Source organism: Mustela nivalis (genome assembly GCF_964662115.1).
Source record: "Mustela nivalis genome assembly, chromosome: 18".
In the NCBI taxonomy this organism is placed as follows: Eukaryota; Metazoa; Chordata; class Mammalia; order Carnivora; family Mustelidae; genus Mustela; species Mustela nivalis.
Window position 1 is genome coordinate 56,459,823 of NC_139037.1, and position 14,454 is coordinate 56,474,276.

General features: G+C 58.6%; 1 protein-coding gene across 3 annotated transcripts; it reads right to left on the minus strand.

The window, feature by feature from the left end:
* Nucleotides 1-1,127: 1,127 nt before the first annotated feature.
* Nucleotides 1,128-13,475, minus strand: CCDC9 (coiled-coil domain containing 9). Of its 3 annotated transcripts, XM_082710587.1 has the most exons (14): nt 13,325-13,475; nt 11,646-11,719; nt 11,397-11,501; nt 9,693-9,794; nt 9,249-9,497; nt 7,786-7,869; nt 7,520-7,693; nt 6,504-6,685; nt 4,306-4,352; nt 4,070-4,202; nt 3,527-3,617; nt 3,187-3,439; nt 2,602-2,694; nt 1,128-1,673 (listed from the first exon to the last, which is right to left on the minus strand). In XM_082710587.1, the coding sequence occupies exons 2-14, from the start codon at nt 11,646-11,648 to the stop codon at nt 1,570-1,572; spliced, it is 1,620 nt and encodes a 539-aa protein (XP_082566713.1). In that variant the 5' UTR covers nt 11,649-11,719; nt 13,325-13,475; the 3' UTR covers nt 1,128-1,569. The 3 variants fall into 3 exon arrangements, with proteins under 3 accessions (XP_082566713.1, XP_082566711.1, XP_082566712.1); XM_082710585.1 differs by lacking the exons at nt 1,128-1,673; nt 2,602-2,694 and having other exon boundaries at nt 2,808-3,439; XM_082710586.1 differs by lacking the exons at nt 1,128-1,673; nt 2,602-2,694; nt 13,325-13,475 and adding an exon at nt 12,445-12,547 and having other exon boundaries at nt 2,808-3,439.
* Between the last annotated feature and the right edge of the window lie 979 nt (nt 13,476-14,454).

Genomic DNA, 14,454 nt, shown 5'->3' on the forward strand with positions numbered 1-14,454 from the left:
CCCCGCGCCCTGGCCCGCCCCCGCCACCCACCCCCTCGGAGGACCGCCTCCGCGTTCTAAATCTCCCTCGTCCAACCCCGCCCCCGCCAGCATGGTCACGCCCCCAAACGGGCGGGTCTCCACCGAGCTCTGGGTCCGCCCCCTCCCCAGTCTCTAGCCAACCATCATCAAGCTAAGGCTTAACTAGCGTCCCGACCCCACCCCTCACTTAGCTCTGACCCCGCCCTAGGCCTGCAAAGATAGCTCCCTGCGCTTCCCACTACCCCCAGGCTTCGGTGTGATGCCCACACCTCTTACCTGAGAGCCCGCCCAGAGCCTAGCCCCGCCCTCCCCTTTCTGGCCTCCTCCCCCCAGCCTTAACCCCATCCCCTTTCGGGATTTAGACTTCTCCCAGGCATCCAGCCCCGCCTCCGAGCTCCACGGCCTTGCGAGGTTCAAGCCTCACAAAGCACCCCGGTCCTTAGCCCGCAGGCCCGCTCCGCTTCTAACTTGCCTTTCTCCGAATCAGACTCGAAATCTATTGCATTCGAAGCCACCCTCTTCTCTCCCTGGACTCCCGCTCTCTAGTCCAGGCTCCACCCCTTTCCTCCGCCTCACTCCACTAGTTCTAGCACCGTACTGAACACGCCCCCGACCGAGGGCTGCACCCCACACCCGCATTAGGAACGCCCATCTAAACCGGCTCTCGCCGCTCCATCCACATCTAAGGCCATCCTGCGCTCTAACTCCGTCCGCCAGACTTCTGGCCCCGCGCCGGCATCATAACCACGCCCCCGGCAGGACCTCCTCCGTACTTAGTGTCCTGAGGCCTAAACACCCCCGAAGCCCCAGCTGGGCCCCACAACCCAATCACGCCCCTTCCCCAACTCCTCCCCACCACCCTCTATTTCTCCCTCTCCCTAAAGTCACGGGATTCAGAGCGGTCTCCGGGGAGGAGAGAGCGCAGCCTGGGAATCCAGACTAACCCCCTCCTGCCGCCCCCACCCCATCAAGGCGGGGAAGCTTCAGTCCCCTCCCAGCAGCGTCTTCAAGAATTCGGGGAGGCCTGCGGGAGGAGGGGAGGGGAGGGAAGACGTATCAGGGGGGTGGAGAAAGGAAGACCCCCTTCCTCCCGCCTCTTCCGCCATGGAAAAGCCCGCCAAGCATAGCAACCCAGCCTGCCCTGCCAGAAACACAGTTCAAAGGTTAGCGGAAGCACTGCGTTTAATAGGCGACGGGGCCCGGTAATTCCGAGTCCAGTGGAAGAGTCACCGGCTATCTGCCAGGCCCCAGATGTAAACCGGGAGGCAGCAATCTAGGCCCGGGGACCGGCATCTATCACCCCATGGCTTCCATTAGGTGGGTGATTAGGGGCGTCTCAGCCCTCCCGGTTTCACGGCGCCCCCTGAAGCGTGAGACTGGACTATTGCCCTGGCCCCACCCCGTTCACGGTCCCTGGCTCCGCCCCCCTTACATTTAACCCTCTTCTGGCGGGAGTGTGACGGAAGCAGAGGACAGAGGCGCAAGGCGGCAGGTTAGTGCAGAGCGCGGAGGCCACGGTCGGCGGGCGCGGTCAGCGGGCGGCCCCGGTCAGCGGGCGGCCCCCGGTGGCGGAGCGGCAGCCACCACCTTGCAGAAACGCACCCTCTGGAAGTCGGTGATCTCCGCGGTCTCCTGGCCCTCGGTGCCCGCCTCTGAGGAAAGAAGAGGCAGTCAGCGGAGGGGACGGTCTCCCCAGCCCTCCACCAGGACACCTCCTCCCCCGCCCGTCCAGTTCTGTCTCTGATCCCAACTAAGCCCGGCTGCAGTCACCCCGTGCTAAATGGTTTATGGGTTTCGGACTCCCCTCATCTTCGCAAAGGACCCACAAGCTGCGTGTACCCCAACAGAAGCCTGTTTACAATCGATGAAATCATTGTAGTCACCCTAAACTCTGTCCTCGCACACCCCAGCCGCCGCCCCCCTCACACTCCCACAGGCATAAACTGACTCCCATCACGCCCGCCTTATTGGACCTGTTCCTCTCTGCCCTTGCCCACGAAGAGTGCTGACCAGATCTCCCTTGGCTCTGCCCCAAACTCTAACCCCGCTCCTGGGGAGGTCCCTGGATCGCAACCTAGTTTGATGGAGGTGGAAGCAGCCTTGGGCCCAACATTCTCATGGGGGTCTGCGTTTCTATTCTAATTTATCCTACGTGGTTAGACCTCAAAAAGCCAATCCTGCCCTCAGCTAAATCTGTATTTCTACCCCTCTCCTATTTAAATTCCTAATTTTGCCCTCAGCCCCGCCCCCTTGAACCTAGCCCCACCCCATTACTTTTAGAGGACATCCCCAGACACCGGGGTCTGCCTCCAAATCCCAGTCCCATCTCGGCTCCACCTCCTCACAGCCCCCCGCCCTCCACTCAATCCCCAGCACGAGATTCTCCAGTTAGCTCCACCGCCTTGACCTTGGCCCCAGTCTCGCAGGATCCTAGCACTGTAGCCTCACCCCCACATCCACAGCTATGCCCCACATACCCAGCTCCACTCTTGTCCTACTCTCCCCAAACTCTCCCCTCAGCGCCAGAGGGAGAAAAAGAGGAAGGAAGCGGGCCCCGTTGGGCCCCGTCCACTCCCCCACCTGGAGCTGCGTCAGACCTTTCCTCCTCTGCTTTCTGGGTTCCTGGGAGGCTGGGCCCACTCTCCAGGGAGGCAGGGGCTGGCTGGTCACCTCCTGGGGAAGGAGGAGGCCCAGTCAAGTCCCTACCCCTCCCAATTCTCCCCCACCCTGAGAGAGAAGGCCCTGGGGGAGAGAGGGGTGTTCAAGGACACACTTGGGGAGTATCATTTGAGGACTTGAACTCTTTATTGGGGACGGGGCATTCCAGAGACAGGCATGGACTGTCTTCCCAGCCACCAGGGCGGTGGGGCACCCATGGTCCCGGGGCCCAGCCCCAGACAGCCCCCACAGCCAGTGCACCCCCGGAGCGCGTGCATACACACACAAGCAGCTAGCTTCATGCATTTCCAAAAGGCCAGGCCTCGCCCAGGGACAGGACACCAGCCGGGTGGGCATCCCTGGGAGAATTCAGCTCCATCTCTTCACCCCAGTCAGACACGGGTTGGTGGTCCCCAGGGAGTGAAAAGGGGCTAGAAGGCGTGACAGGGGCCTGGGGCAGTGGCGGGGGCTTCTCTGGCCTGGACGGCTCTGTGTCAGCCTGCTCACCGGTGGGACTTCCGGTGCGGCTTCCCATAGGGCTTCTGGTGGCCTCTGCCTCCAGAGGTTGGTGGTCTTGGGCTGGTTCTTCCTCCTCATCATCAGCCTCTTCTTCTTCTTCCTCGACCTCCTCTTCTTCCTCCTCCTCCTCCTCACTCACATCTTCCCACTCCTCATCCTCCCCCTCGTCCTCCTCCCCCTCGTCCTCCTCCCCCTCATCCTCAGGGGGCCGGTGGGCAGGAGGAGCTGGGGTCTCCAGCGGCTGTGGGGAACACAAGGCAGATCGGGGAGAGGAGGTGGGCCCCGAGCACCCCCAGGCCCCCTCCCCAGCGATGAGAGCCCGCCTTACCTGCGTGGTCGTCTCCTCAGGGGCAGTGGGCTGGGGGGCCTCAGGGGCCGGGGACACTGCCTCCTTCGTTTCCCAGCGGTCATCATGGTCACTGGAGGGGACAGAGGAAAGAGGTGAGGACCGGGTGGCCAGGAAGAAGGGGCATCTCACCTCCAGGTCCTCCACCGGAGAAAAGCTGCCAAATTCAACTCAGGGCGCGAGGGGGCTGGAGCTTTCCAGGAGCGAAGCCAGCACATGGGAGAGCCGAGAAGGAAATGGGGGGGTGTGTCCCCAGGTGTCAGGGACTGACAGATGGAGGGGCGGCAGGTGGCAGAAGAGAAGCAAATGGAGATGAAGGGAGAGATGGAGGTAAAGCAGAGAGCTAGGCCTGAACTCCCCAGAAACAAGAGCCAGACCCACAGAGAGTCAAGCATTGAGAAAAGACAGGTGCGAGACAGCACAGACATGCCCCCACGTGCAGGAGTCAGAACCACCACGGATCAAGCCAGAAGCCCTGCTGGGGGTGCGAGGATGTGCACACACCAAAGGAAGGGGTGCCCCCACCTGTAGGCACGAGGGGCTGCCTTGGTCTGGGGTCGGCTACTCTTCCTCCTCCTGCGGCTGACCTCAGCTTTGTGCTGGGTCAGGAACTCCCTGAAAGTGGGGGGCTTGGGGGGCCGCGTCCAGGCCTGGTCGTCTGCAACAGAATCCGGGAGGAGTCGGGGACAGGGGCATGGCACAAAGTCACCCCTGTGCCGGGCCCTGCCAGCTGCACCCCCCGCCCCAGGACACCCACTCACCATAGCGGTGGGATGGTTCGAGCACAGCAGCTGGGCCATCCTTGAACCTGGGAAAAAGAGAAAGGGGGTGAGCATGCAGCTGGGGGAACAGTGGGAGAAAGAGGGGTGGGAAGAGACAGGGAGACAGATGGGGGCCGGGGTCAAAAATCAAGATCATAGAAGAAGAGATGGTCAACCAGAGGAGGTCACTGATTAGAAGGCAGACAGAATCAGGGGATGGGCAAGAGGCAAACTTGGCATTGTAGTGACAAATAGAAAACAGTATTTGACCCCAAAAAAACAAAAATTTAGGAAGTACATCATCTCTAGCTTCCAGTCTGGCCTCTGTTCCTATCACTGTCTCCCATCTCCCTGGCTAAACAGAGTCTCCTACCACAGAGCTCCACCTCAGGGCCTTTGCACCTGCTGCTCTTGGGACACTTCCCCAGACTTTTCTGTGGCCTGCACACTCACCTCCTCCAGGCCTCAGCTCAGACCCTCCTAAACCCCTAACATAATCACATGTTATTTTACATATATCACCAAAGTCTAAAACAAGAGCCTCCATCCCTCTCCATATTCTTTGCTGTTCTTTTCTTTGCTGTTCTTTGTGACCTGCCCCTGGATCGATTTTCTACCTTTCCAACTCGACTCGAGGTTCCCTGAAGGCAGAAGTGTTTCGTTCATCACTGTATTGCCATCACCTTTCATGACACAGATAAGAGACTCAATAAATATTTGCTGACAGGGGCGCCTATGTGGCTCAGTCGGTTAAGCATCTGCCTTCAGCTCTGGTCAACGAGCCTGGTGAGAGCCAGATCAAGCCCTGTGTGGGGCTCCCTGCTCAGTGGGGAGCCTGCTTCTCCCTCTTCCTCTACCCTCCACAACTAGCCGTGCATGCTCTTGCTCTCCCTCAAAATCTTTAAAAAAAAATTTTTTTTGCTGGGGCGCCTGGGTGGCTCGGTTGGTTAATTGTCTGCCTTCAGCTCAGATCATGTTCCCAAGGTCCTGGATTCGAGCTCCACATCGGGCTGCCTGGTCAATGGGGAGCTTGCTTCTCCTTCTGGCTGCTACTCCCCTGCTTGTACTTTCTTTCACTATATCTCTATCAAATAGAAAAATAAAATCTTAAATAGTAAAATAAATCTTAAAAAATAAAATCATAAAAAAAAAGCTATGGAAATCAAAGCACGCACAGGCTAATGGACTGACTGCAAGCTGCCTCAGAGACACAAGGGACGAACCCTGACAAGGTCTCCCTAAAAGCCTCCAAAGGGTCAGCTACAGTATCTGTGCAACGTAGTCTCGCACTTGCACAAGCTCTGCCCCCTGATCCAGAAATGAATGCTCCGCACACTGGGCACACAGCCAACAGCCTCTCTGTCCAGCCAGCGCCAACCGAACAGGGCCGGCGTGAGAACTTCCGGAGCAGCGGGGCAGGCAGCGGCATAACAACGACAATGGCAGGGGCGCCGGGGGTGGGGGGCTCACTCGGCTGGACGTTCGACTCTTGAGTTCAGCTCCCGTCATGATTTTGGGGTCATGGGATCAAGCCCCACGTGGGGCTTTGCACTCAGCAAGGAGTCTGCGTGAGGACTATCTTTGTCTCACCTTCTGTCCCCACCCCACCCCCAATAAAATTAATAAATAAATAAACTCCAGCTGCAGGTCTAACAATGACTGCTGCCTGGCTCTTCGGTCCGGAGACCAGCCCTCCTGTCAATGACACAAGGAAGAGCTTCACCTGAAGTTGGACTAACGGGCTGCTTCCTGGGGCCCAAAAGGGGACCCGGCCAGATAAGGGTAAAGGTGCCCCCCGGATGAGGGGTGTGGGTTCGGGGGCAGGCATGCAGTTTGAAGGTCCCATCACCGGCCGCCCGTCCTTGCACCTTCCCTATTTAGAATTTCCATCCGTGCCCTTAGCCAGGGCACTGCTGCACAAACCACCAACTAGATCAGCTTAGTTTCCCGCCACAGCAATGCCGCCGTCGCCAACAGGGCAGGGAGCATGTCCCCCTCCCTCCCACACACCTGCCAATGCCACGCCCAGCACTTCTCCAGAGAGCGTCTGCCACCTGAGCCCCAGAACGATCCCATGGGGAGCCAAGTGCAGCCTGCACCAGGGAGCCAAGCCCGGCCGGGATGCCAGAGACAGAGACAGAGGGAAGTCAGGGTCAAGGCCAAGGAGCCAAACGGGGGCGAGCAGAGGGGACACTCACATCCCGTCGGTCTTCTCAGCATCCCACTCCCGCCGCCACTGGCCAGTGGGCTTGCGGTGTCTCTGCAGCCGCTCCTGGTCGATCTTCTCCCTCTCCTGCTTCCAGCGCAGATATTCTGACCGCTCCCGGCCCGTCATGGACAGCGTCATGTCCCCAGCACTGCCTAGGCCAGCCCGGCGGCCCTGCCCACCCACAGACAGGCAGTCAGGGCCCCATTCCCCAGGCCGGCCCACCCAGCCCCCATGTGCCTGCTGCACTCAGCAGTAGGGCCATGCCCAACATAAGGGGCAACAGGCTGGAGGCTAGAACCAGGTCAGCTCCAGAGGCACCTCTGCGGAGAGGCCGTCCCAGATCGCTCCCTCGCAAGTAGCGCCCTCTCTAGTTTCTCTCCCTGATGGAGTTTTCTTCACAACCTTTTGCACTACCTGACACCCCACTGCAGGTTGGTTTACACAGCCCCCCGCCGAATCAATTCCACTGGGGCAGTAGCTTGGCCCTAAGACAGTCCCAGTGGACACCTGAGTGGCTCAGTCATTAAAGTCATTGCCTTCAGCTCAGGGCATGATCTCTGGGTCCTGGGATCGAGTTCCCAGCACAGTGGGGAGTCTCTTCCCCTTCTCCCTCTACCAAGTACCCCCGCTTGTGCTTGCTCGCTCGTTCTCTCTCCCTCAAATACATAAAATCTTAAAAAAAGAAAGAAAAAAAAAAAGAAAAAGAAAAAGCCCTAGCACCTAAGTCCATATCCAGCACCCAAAATGTCCCATAAACACTACTGACATTCACGAGAGGACGTCGCCCAAAGGCTCCATAAAGCTAAAGAGGAAAGCACGACGGTGCCCAAACAAGAACAGACCATCAGCTCGAGGCTGAGGCTGCCCCCACACCCGCTGTCTTGGCCACCCTGGGCCTGGTGCTCGGGCACCCCCCTGGCAACCCCCATCAAGAGTGACTGCAGGAAGGACAGGCCGTTGGCAGACTGGGGCTCGACCCAGGGTGCCCCGGCTGCTGGCACCCACCTGCCGCTCCTGCTCTAGGCCGCAGCGCACCCGCTCGAAGTCAGGCCCCCCCCAGTTGCGCCCATGCCGTCGGCTGCCTTCCCGCCGGTCCCGCTCAGGCTCCTCCAGGGGCCCGCTGCGTCGTCGGGGGTCATCCAGGAAGTTCCGCACCGGGTTGGGCTCCAGCACACCTTCCTACGGGCACAGGGAGTGGGGGAGGAGGGGCTGGAGAGCTCATGGGGGCCCAGGAGGCTCCACCCCACCACAGGGACACCCAGGGCACTGACCCGCTGGTTGCGTTCGTACTCCGCTATCTTCTCCATCTCCTCATTCATCTTCTCAATGTTCTGCCGGCGCCGCTCCTCCCACTCCTGGGGGCAGGCAGGACACAGAGACAGGGACACCGGGAGTCAGCATCCGCGCAGAGAAACAACCACAGCAGGCCGGAGACTCTCTGCAGACGGGCCTGCTCACCAAGCCGGCTCCGGGCTGGCATCTGGGCATTTGGCTCCCGGCACATCCCCGGGCAACGGTTAGCTACGAAGGGAGCTCAAAGCACCTCAGCTGTCTGTGCCGATGGTGTGGCATATACTGGGCGCCCGCTTTCCTGCTGGGGTCTGGAACTGGGGTTTGTATAAGGCAGAGGGGACCTACGGAAACCCCAGGCAGGGAGTCCCTGGTAGGCAGCCCTTTGTCATCAGGATTCAATGCTGGAGGAATTGAGGGCACTGTAAGGTATGGCTATAACAGACCAGATCACTTCTGAGCCCGCATTTGATCCCCTCCAGATGTAGTCCCCTCCACCTCCTCCCCTCCGTTTCCCACTGTAATAGATCTCAGCCGCCAATCTTTCTAGGGGACCCTTGCACCCGGAAAAGGAGCCAGGGACCACAACACCCCACAGCTGTCACAGAAATGATGTTGTAACAGCAGTAATAACCTGGCAGATGGCGAGGTGCCCCCCCTCCGCCGTACAATCCATTCTCCCCTTCTTCTGTGGGAACAGAACTTTAGATGAGCACACAGCCAAGTTGCCAGAGAGGACATTTGCGTTCCCACAGCTTGGCATATGGGGGAGAAATAAACTTCCACCCGGGTTAAGCCACGGTGTCCTGAGGTCTTTTGAGGACAACAGCTTAACGTGTGCAAATCATAAACACCCGCAAGTAATGTTCTTCAAGTGCTTCCCTGGAGGGCTTCGAAGCCTGATGTCCCAGAATGTTCGCAATACCCTTGAAACCTGACTCTTATTACTCTCCTCAGAAGCTCCCAGGGGGAAGTGAGCTGCCCAAGGGCAGGGAATTAATTGAACCAAGTTGACCCCAAGTCCAAGGTGGGCCCTGAGCCACTCTGCTAGACAGTCTCCCAGCCCCTGACCCGCGCATCTGGGAGGGAGAGCAGTTGCAGGTACATCAATGCTCCCCACGAAGAAATCCAGCTGCGAGATGGACAGAGTAAGAGAGCGAGGGAGCGCGCATGGACCGGACGGAAACGTTGCACCAGAATGAGCAACAGGAGGGGAGATAACAAAAAAAACAAAAACAGGGAGAGCACACGAAGCACCCATCAGGGGGAGGGAGGGAGGAATGAGAGTGAGAAAGAGCAGATGGGGGGACTGAAAAAGCTGATGGAGAGGTGGAGAAAGACAACAAACAGATACCGGTCCACATTGAGAGTAGGACCAAAGAGCAACGAGACGGTAAGGGTAAGGGCCTCTGCCGGATGACCCCGGCCTATCCCGAGATTCTACCTTGGATTTGCGGTCGGCAGCTGAGGCATCTCCAGCTCCAGAGAGATGAGGGGACCCCCTGGCCCGGCCCCTCCTGCCACGGCCACCAGCTCCTCCTCGAGGCTGCTCCCCAGAACCGGCCTCCCAGCTACGGGCTGTCCGGCCCATGCCTGCCCGCCCTCCCTGCTGGGGGGGCATCCGGCCTCCCTTGCTGGCCCCTGGAGGTCGCGAGGTCCCAGGAGACCTCCGGGAGGAACCCAAGCTCTTCTCCTGGAGGAGGGAAGGGAGGAAAAGTACAGTCACCGGGATGAGGAGACTGGGACCCCCCAAACCTGAGAGCAGCGGTGAGATTGGAGACCAGCCCCAGGGCTGAGGCAGCCAGCACAGGAGAGCTCTCAGGCCCCAGGTCTCCATGCTCACCCCCTCTCTGTCCTGAGGAGTCCCCCACCCCAGTGCGGAGCTCACCGCCTCCACTGCCATGTTCTCCTTCTCCACTGAGCGGCCTTTCCGGGGAGCTGTCACAGCCACTCCCTCGAGTTCAGCTTTTTTCCGGTCCTCCTCAATTTCCTAGAACCAAACAGCAGGAAGAGAGTGTCAGAGATACTGGTGCCAGCTGGATTCCCACAGCCCCCTGAACTCCCCCCAAGACTAGCCCCCACCTAGGCCTCTCTCCTGAGCTTGACAGGAAAGCTGGTCAGTTCAGCATCTTCCCCACCACTGCCACACCACGCTATTCTCTAGCTCAGAAGCCTCCTGGGGTACCCATCTCTTGAGTATGAGCCAAAGGCTTCCCCACAACCTATGGGGCCCTACAGGGTCCGGCCTCATGACCACTTGACCTCATCCCCTACCCTCTCCCCTCCTTCTCCCCCTCACTCACCCTGCCCTTCTCACTGTTCCTAGAACATATCAGGCTCAGACCTGCCTCAGGGCCTTTGCGCCTACTGCCCCCTCTGCTGGGAACACTCTTACCCCAGAGAGCCTTTAGTCCCTCATCTCCTTCAGGTTTCTGCTCCTGAAATGTCCCCTTCTCAGAGAAACCTTCCCTGACCTTTCCTACCATTCTCTTGGCCCTTCTCCTGTTCACTACCCGGCATTACATGTATTTTGCCTACTGTCCGCCTTCCCCCATGCAACAGATGCTACCTGAGGACAGGGGTATCTCGCTCTTTTGTTCACTGATGTATACCCCAAAGCTAGAATCATCCATGACACACAACAGAAACTCAATATGCCTCTTTTTTTTTTTTTTTAAGTAAACGAATGAATGCATGGAAAATGAATAAATGAAACCCATTCTTCCTCTCAGGCCTCTTTTCAGGAAGAGCTCCATCAACCACCCTGGCACTTTTGGCAAAGACCTGAGCCGCATCGTGACCTCTCGCTCCTCACAGCCTGTCACTGAGCCCTCCCAAAAGCCCTGTCCCTTGCCCGGCACCTCCTCTCCTTCCTCCTTGGTCTCGGGGCTCCAGTATCCCCTCCTCCCAACCAACACCAGACAGCAGCCAGGGGGCTCTTCCTAAAAGGCTACTCTGACCTTATCCTGCTACTGCTCCAAAGCCCTCCAGGGCTCCCCGGTGCCCTCAAGAGAAAGTCCAAACTCCCAGTCTGGCTGCCAGGGTCAATACACCTCCACTGACCTTCCAACCTTAAGCTCCGAGTTTCTACACAAATTGTTCCCTCCGCCTGAAACACATACAGCTCTTCTTTCCAGCTGGCTAACTCACCCTTCGGGTCTCAGAATCTCCTCCTCCAGGAAGCCCTCCCAAGTATCCCCACACTGGGTGAAGAGCCCCCTTTGGCTCCCGCCTGACCTCTAATCTCTTGCGGTTTAACCCAGCCTACTGCGGGTCATCACTGCCTAAGGAACGGCCGGTGCTCCTACTGGACTGTGAACTCTGGACTGTAAAGTCTGGAATAACCTCACGGATGTCTCAGTCATAGCTGTGTGTCCAGCCACACTCAGCCTAGAGCCTGGCAGTGAAGGCCCCGTAAGTATTCCTGCATGAACGATGGAACGATGGAATGAAAGAAGGAATGGCAGGCTAAGGCCTTTGGCTTTTATCCTGAGAGTGATGGGGAGCCATGAAAAGATTTGAAGGGAGAGGTGAGAGAAACTCACTGCGGGGAGGAGAGGGGATGGGGTCTCCCAGGGCGGGGCTAGGGCACCTGGTAGCGCCGGATGAGGGCCTCATTCTTTCGCCGAAGAGCCTCGATCCTCTTGTCCAACTCGGCATCCTTCTCCTCCTTCGATTTCAGATCCAGTGTGGCTGACTGAGAGAAGGAGACAACTGAGAACAGTAAGAAAAACCTATACCCAACCCATTGCCATTGGATCCAGGGTCTCAGTCCTGGGTCCCCTCCTCCCAAGCCCCTGACCCAAAGCGTAGATTCTAGAGAGCCCAGTTTCCATCTCACCATTCCACTGGCAAGGTGGGGCCAGGGTCCCAGCAACCTTCCCCTGTAGAATCTGGACACAGCACTGGGGGTTCCTGAAGGCAAAGGGAACAAAAGGACTAAGGCCAATGGCTCCCCAATCTGCTTCTGTCTCACCCATACCCAGGATCCTCCCAAACACACAGGCACATGAACAACCCCAGCTGCACCCACAAGAGAATTCTAGTCCTCACCACCATTCCCTCTTCTTGTGCGAGCCCGACCCCTACCGGGAGAAATCTAAAGTCCACCACCTTCTGGACATTTGTGCCCATTCCCTACTTAAACACTAGAGTCGCACCCACCTTGGGAAAGCTCTGGTCCCACCCTACAGCTTAAGGAAACATCCAACACTGCTCCCTTCCAAAACAAGATTCTAGCCCAGCCTCTAGACCCCGGTGCTGGGAGTTTTAACCCAGGCCTCCATCTCCGGAGTGCTTTAGACACATCCTCCCGCTCCCTATCTGTACAAGAAGATTCTAAGCCCACCTTTCTTTGCCCACTCCGGTGCCCCTCCATCCCCGTGAACCGTCTAAACCCACCTCTTTCCCAGGAACGGTTCAAAATAACCCCACACAAAAACAAGCTCGAACCCTACACCTTGCCCTGACCCTGGGAGAGCACTTTAAACCCAGGCCTCCCTGTGGGATGTCCAAGCCCCGCCTCCAACGTCCGGAGAAAGGTACCGCTGCCTCCCCAACAACCCCGCAGATTCCCAAAACAGGCCCGGTGTCCACTGGCGAGGCTTCCTGGGCTTGGCTCAACCCAGGGAATACTCTACCCGCCCCGACGCAGACAAAACTTCCCCGCCCGCGCGCGCCTTCGCAGGGAAAAGCTCCAGCCTCTACCGGGTCGGGAAGGCCAAGGCCCCGCCCCACCCCAGGACCAACTTTCTCCGCCCCGCCTTTCCCGCTAATCCCTTGACCCCGCCCACACGCGCGTCTTTAACCAGACCCGGCTTCTGACTCTCCCAGCCCTCCCCCAGGCCCCTCCCCCTGGGTCCCACAGCAACAGCCTGAACACGCCCCCTACTCTCGCGTTATTACACCGGCCCCGCCTACGATTTACCCAGCCAACCTCCCGGTCACGCCCCCTGCCTCCCAGCCCCGCCTCATCGTGTCAAACTATGGCCCCGCCCCCAGTACCCCCTCCGAGGTTCTGGCCCCGCCTCCAGCGTCCGCGCGGACGCTCAGACACCGGGCAAAACTTTCTGACTCCACCTTCAGCATGCCCAGCCAGCACTCTGGCTCCGCCCCTGCCACCCACAACTTTTTGACCCCGGCCCCACCCTCGGAAGTCAGGGCCGACGATCTGGAGCCACTTCACGCTCAGGCAAAACTTTCTGGCCCCTCCCCCAGCACTTTCGGCCAGAGTGCCAGCCCCGCCCCCTAGCTCTCTGGGCCCCACTTTGGCTCCGCCCCCAGCACGGGCAAAACTTTACAGCCTCACGCCCCGGCCCCACCCACAGCCCGGCCCGCCCGGGTCCTGCCCACCCGCCGACGTCCCGCCCCACCTGGGCCCCTCCAGCTTCCCATGTGGGCGTCCTGTCCCCGCCCCCCCGCAGAGTACGCTGCCCCGCCCGCACCCGCTCCCTCTCCCCCCACGTGGGACGCCAGGCCCCGCCCCCTCCGGGAGCGCTCCCGACCCCCTCCCCCGGTCACCTGTCCCGGAGACCCCGCGGCGTCCGCTACTCCGGCTCCGTCGGCCTCCGCGTCCGCAGCTCCCGGGCCGTTCGCGTCACTTCCCGCCCGCACCACGTGAAGAGGGGAACTAAAGAGGGCCACTTCCGGTCCTGCCGGCCCGTTTCCGGGAACCTTAAAGGCGCCGCGCCCCCTCGGTTGCAGGTGGGCGTGAGTCTAGATGGTCCACAAGGGTATTCTGGAAGCTTGCTCAACTTCGTTTGGCCTAGATTACCTCCTTCCGGGGAAAGGAGACAACAACCCCTTTCCGGCCTTTACCTGCTTCCTCTTTCCTGGTTCCAATAAATAGATACCAGGCACGAGGCAAAGACTCCTGATGCCAGATTGTGCTGGGGGTGACTGGGGAATCCCTCATGCTCCTGCCAATGAAACCTTAGAGTAGAAGCTTAAAAATTTCAACCGATTGAATCTTTTCCTGCATTCTCTAAATCTGCACTGAGTGCCAGGCTAGGGGAAGGTGCAGTGCATGGGGAGGAAGGGGGTCAAAGAGATGAGCTGGTGAGGGGAGGCACAAGTAAATACGAAATAACAGATACAGAAATGTGGGAGATACCTTACAGAGAGGCCTCCGGATAACAGGCGGTCGCTGTCCAGGCCGACAACAGGGCCTGTGCAAAGGCCCTGTGGTGCGTGAGTGTCTTGCATTACAGGGACTGAAGGAAGCTCAGAGAGGGATCCACAGGATTTTGTTACAGAGGCCAGGGGGTTACACGCATTAACCAAAAATTCGATGTAATGAACCTATCATTACAATTGATAAAAAGTGTTGACAGTTACAAGTGGGCAGACCAGATTCCCTGAGGTTGCTGGCAATTTTATCTTGAGACTCAAGACAGGAAGAGTGGAAGCACCTTCTAATCCCTGGTCCCTTACAAGGTTACTGTTAACAGCTTTTCAAAGACCTTTTCTACATATATAACCGAATTTTTTGGGAAGTCCCCAAATTTCTGCCAAGTTCACTATCTACTGCTTCAGGTCTTTATTCAGATGTTAGCCCCACTTAATAGGCCTTCCTTGAAGCTGCCTGTCTAGAGATTGCAAAATCTCCCATCCCTTTTCTTCTTCCCACTCTAGTTTTCCATTTTACCATT

Excerpts from the sequence above, each read along its gene's own strand:
- CCDC9 (XM_082710585.1), bottom strand. Across the intron at positions 9,498-9,692 it reads AGAACATGGCAGTGGAGGCG|GAGAAGAGCTTGGGTTCCTC; the intron begins GTGAGCTCCGCA and ends TCCCTCCTCCAG. Across the intron at positions 3,440-3,526 it reads CTGAGGAGACGACCACGCAG|CCGCTGGAGACCCCAGCTCC; the intron begins GTAAGGCGGGCT and ends TGTTCCCCACAG.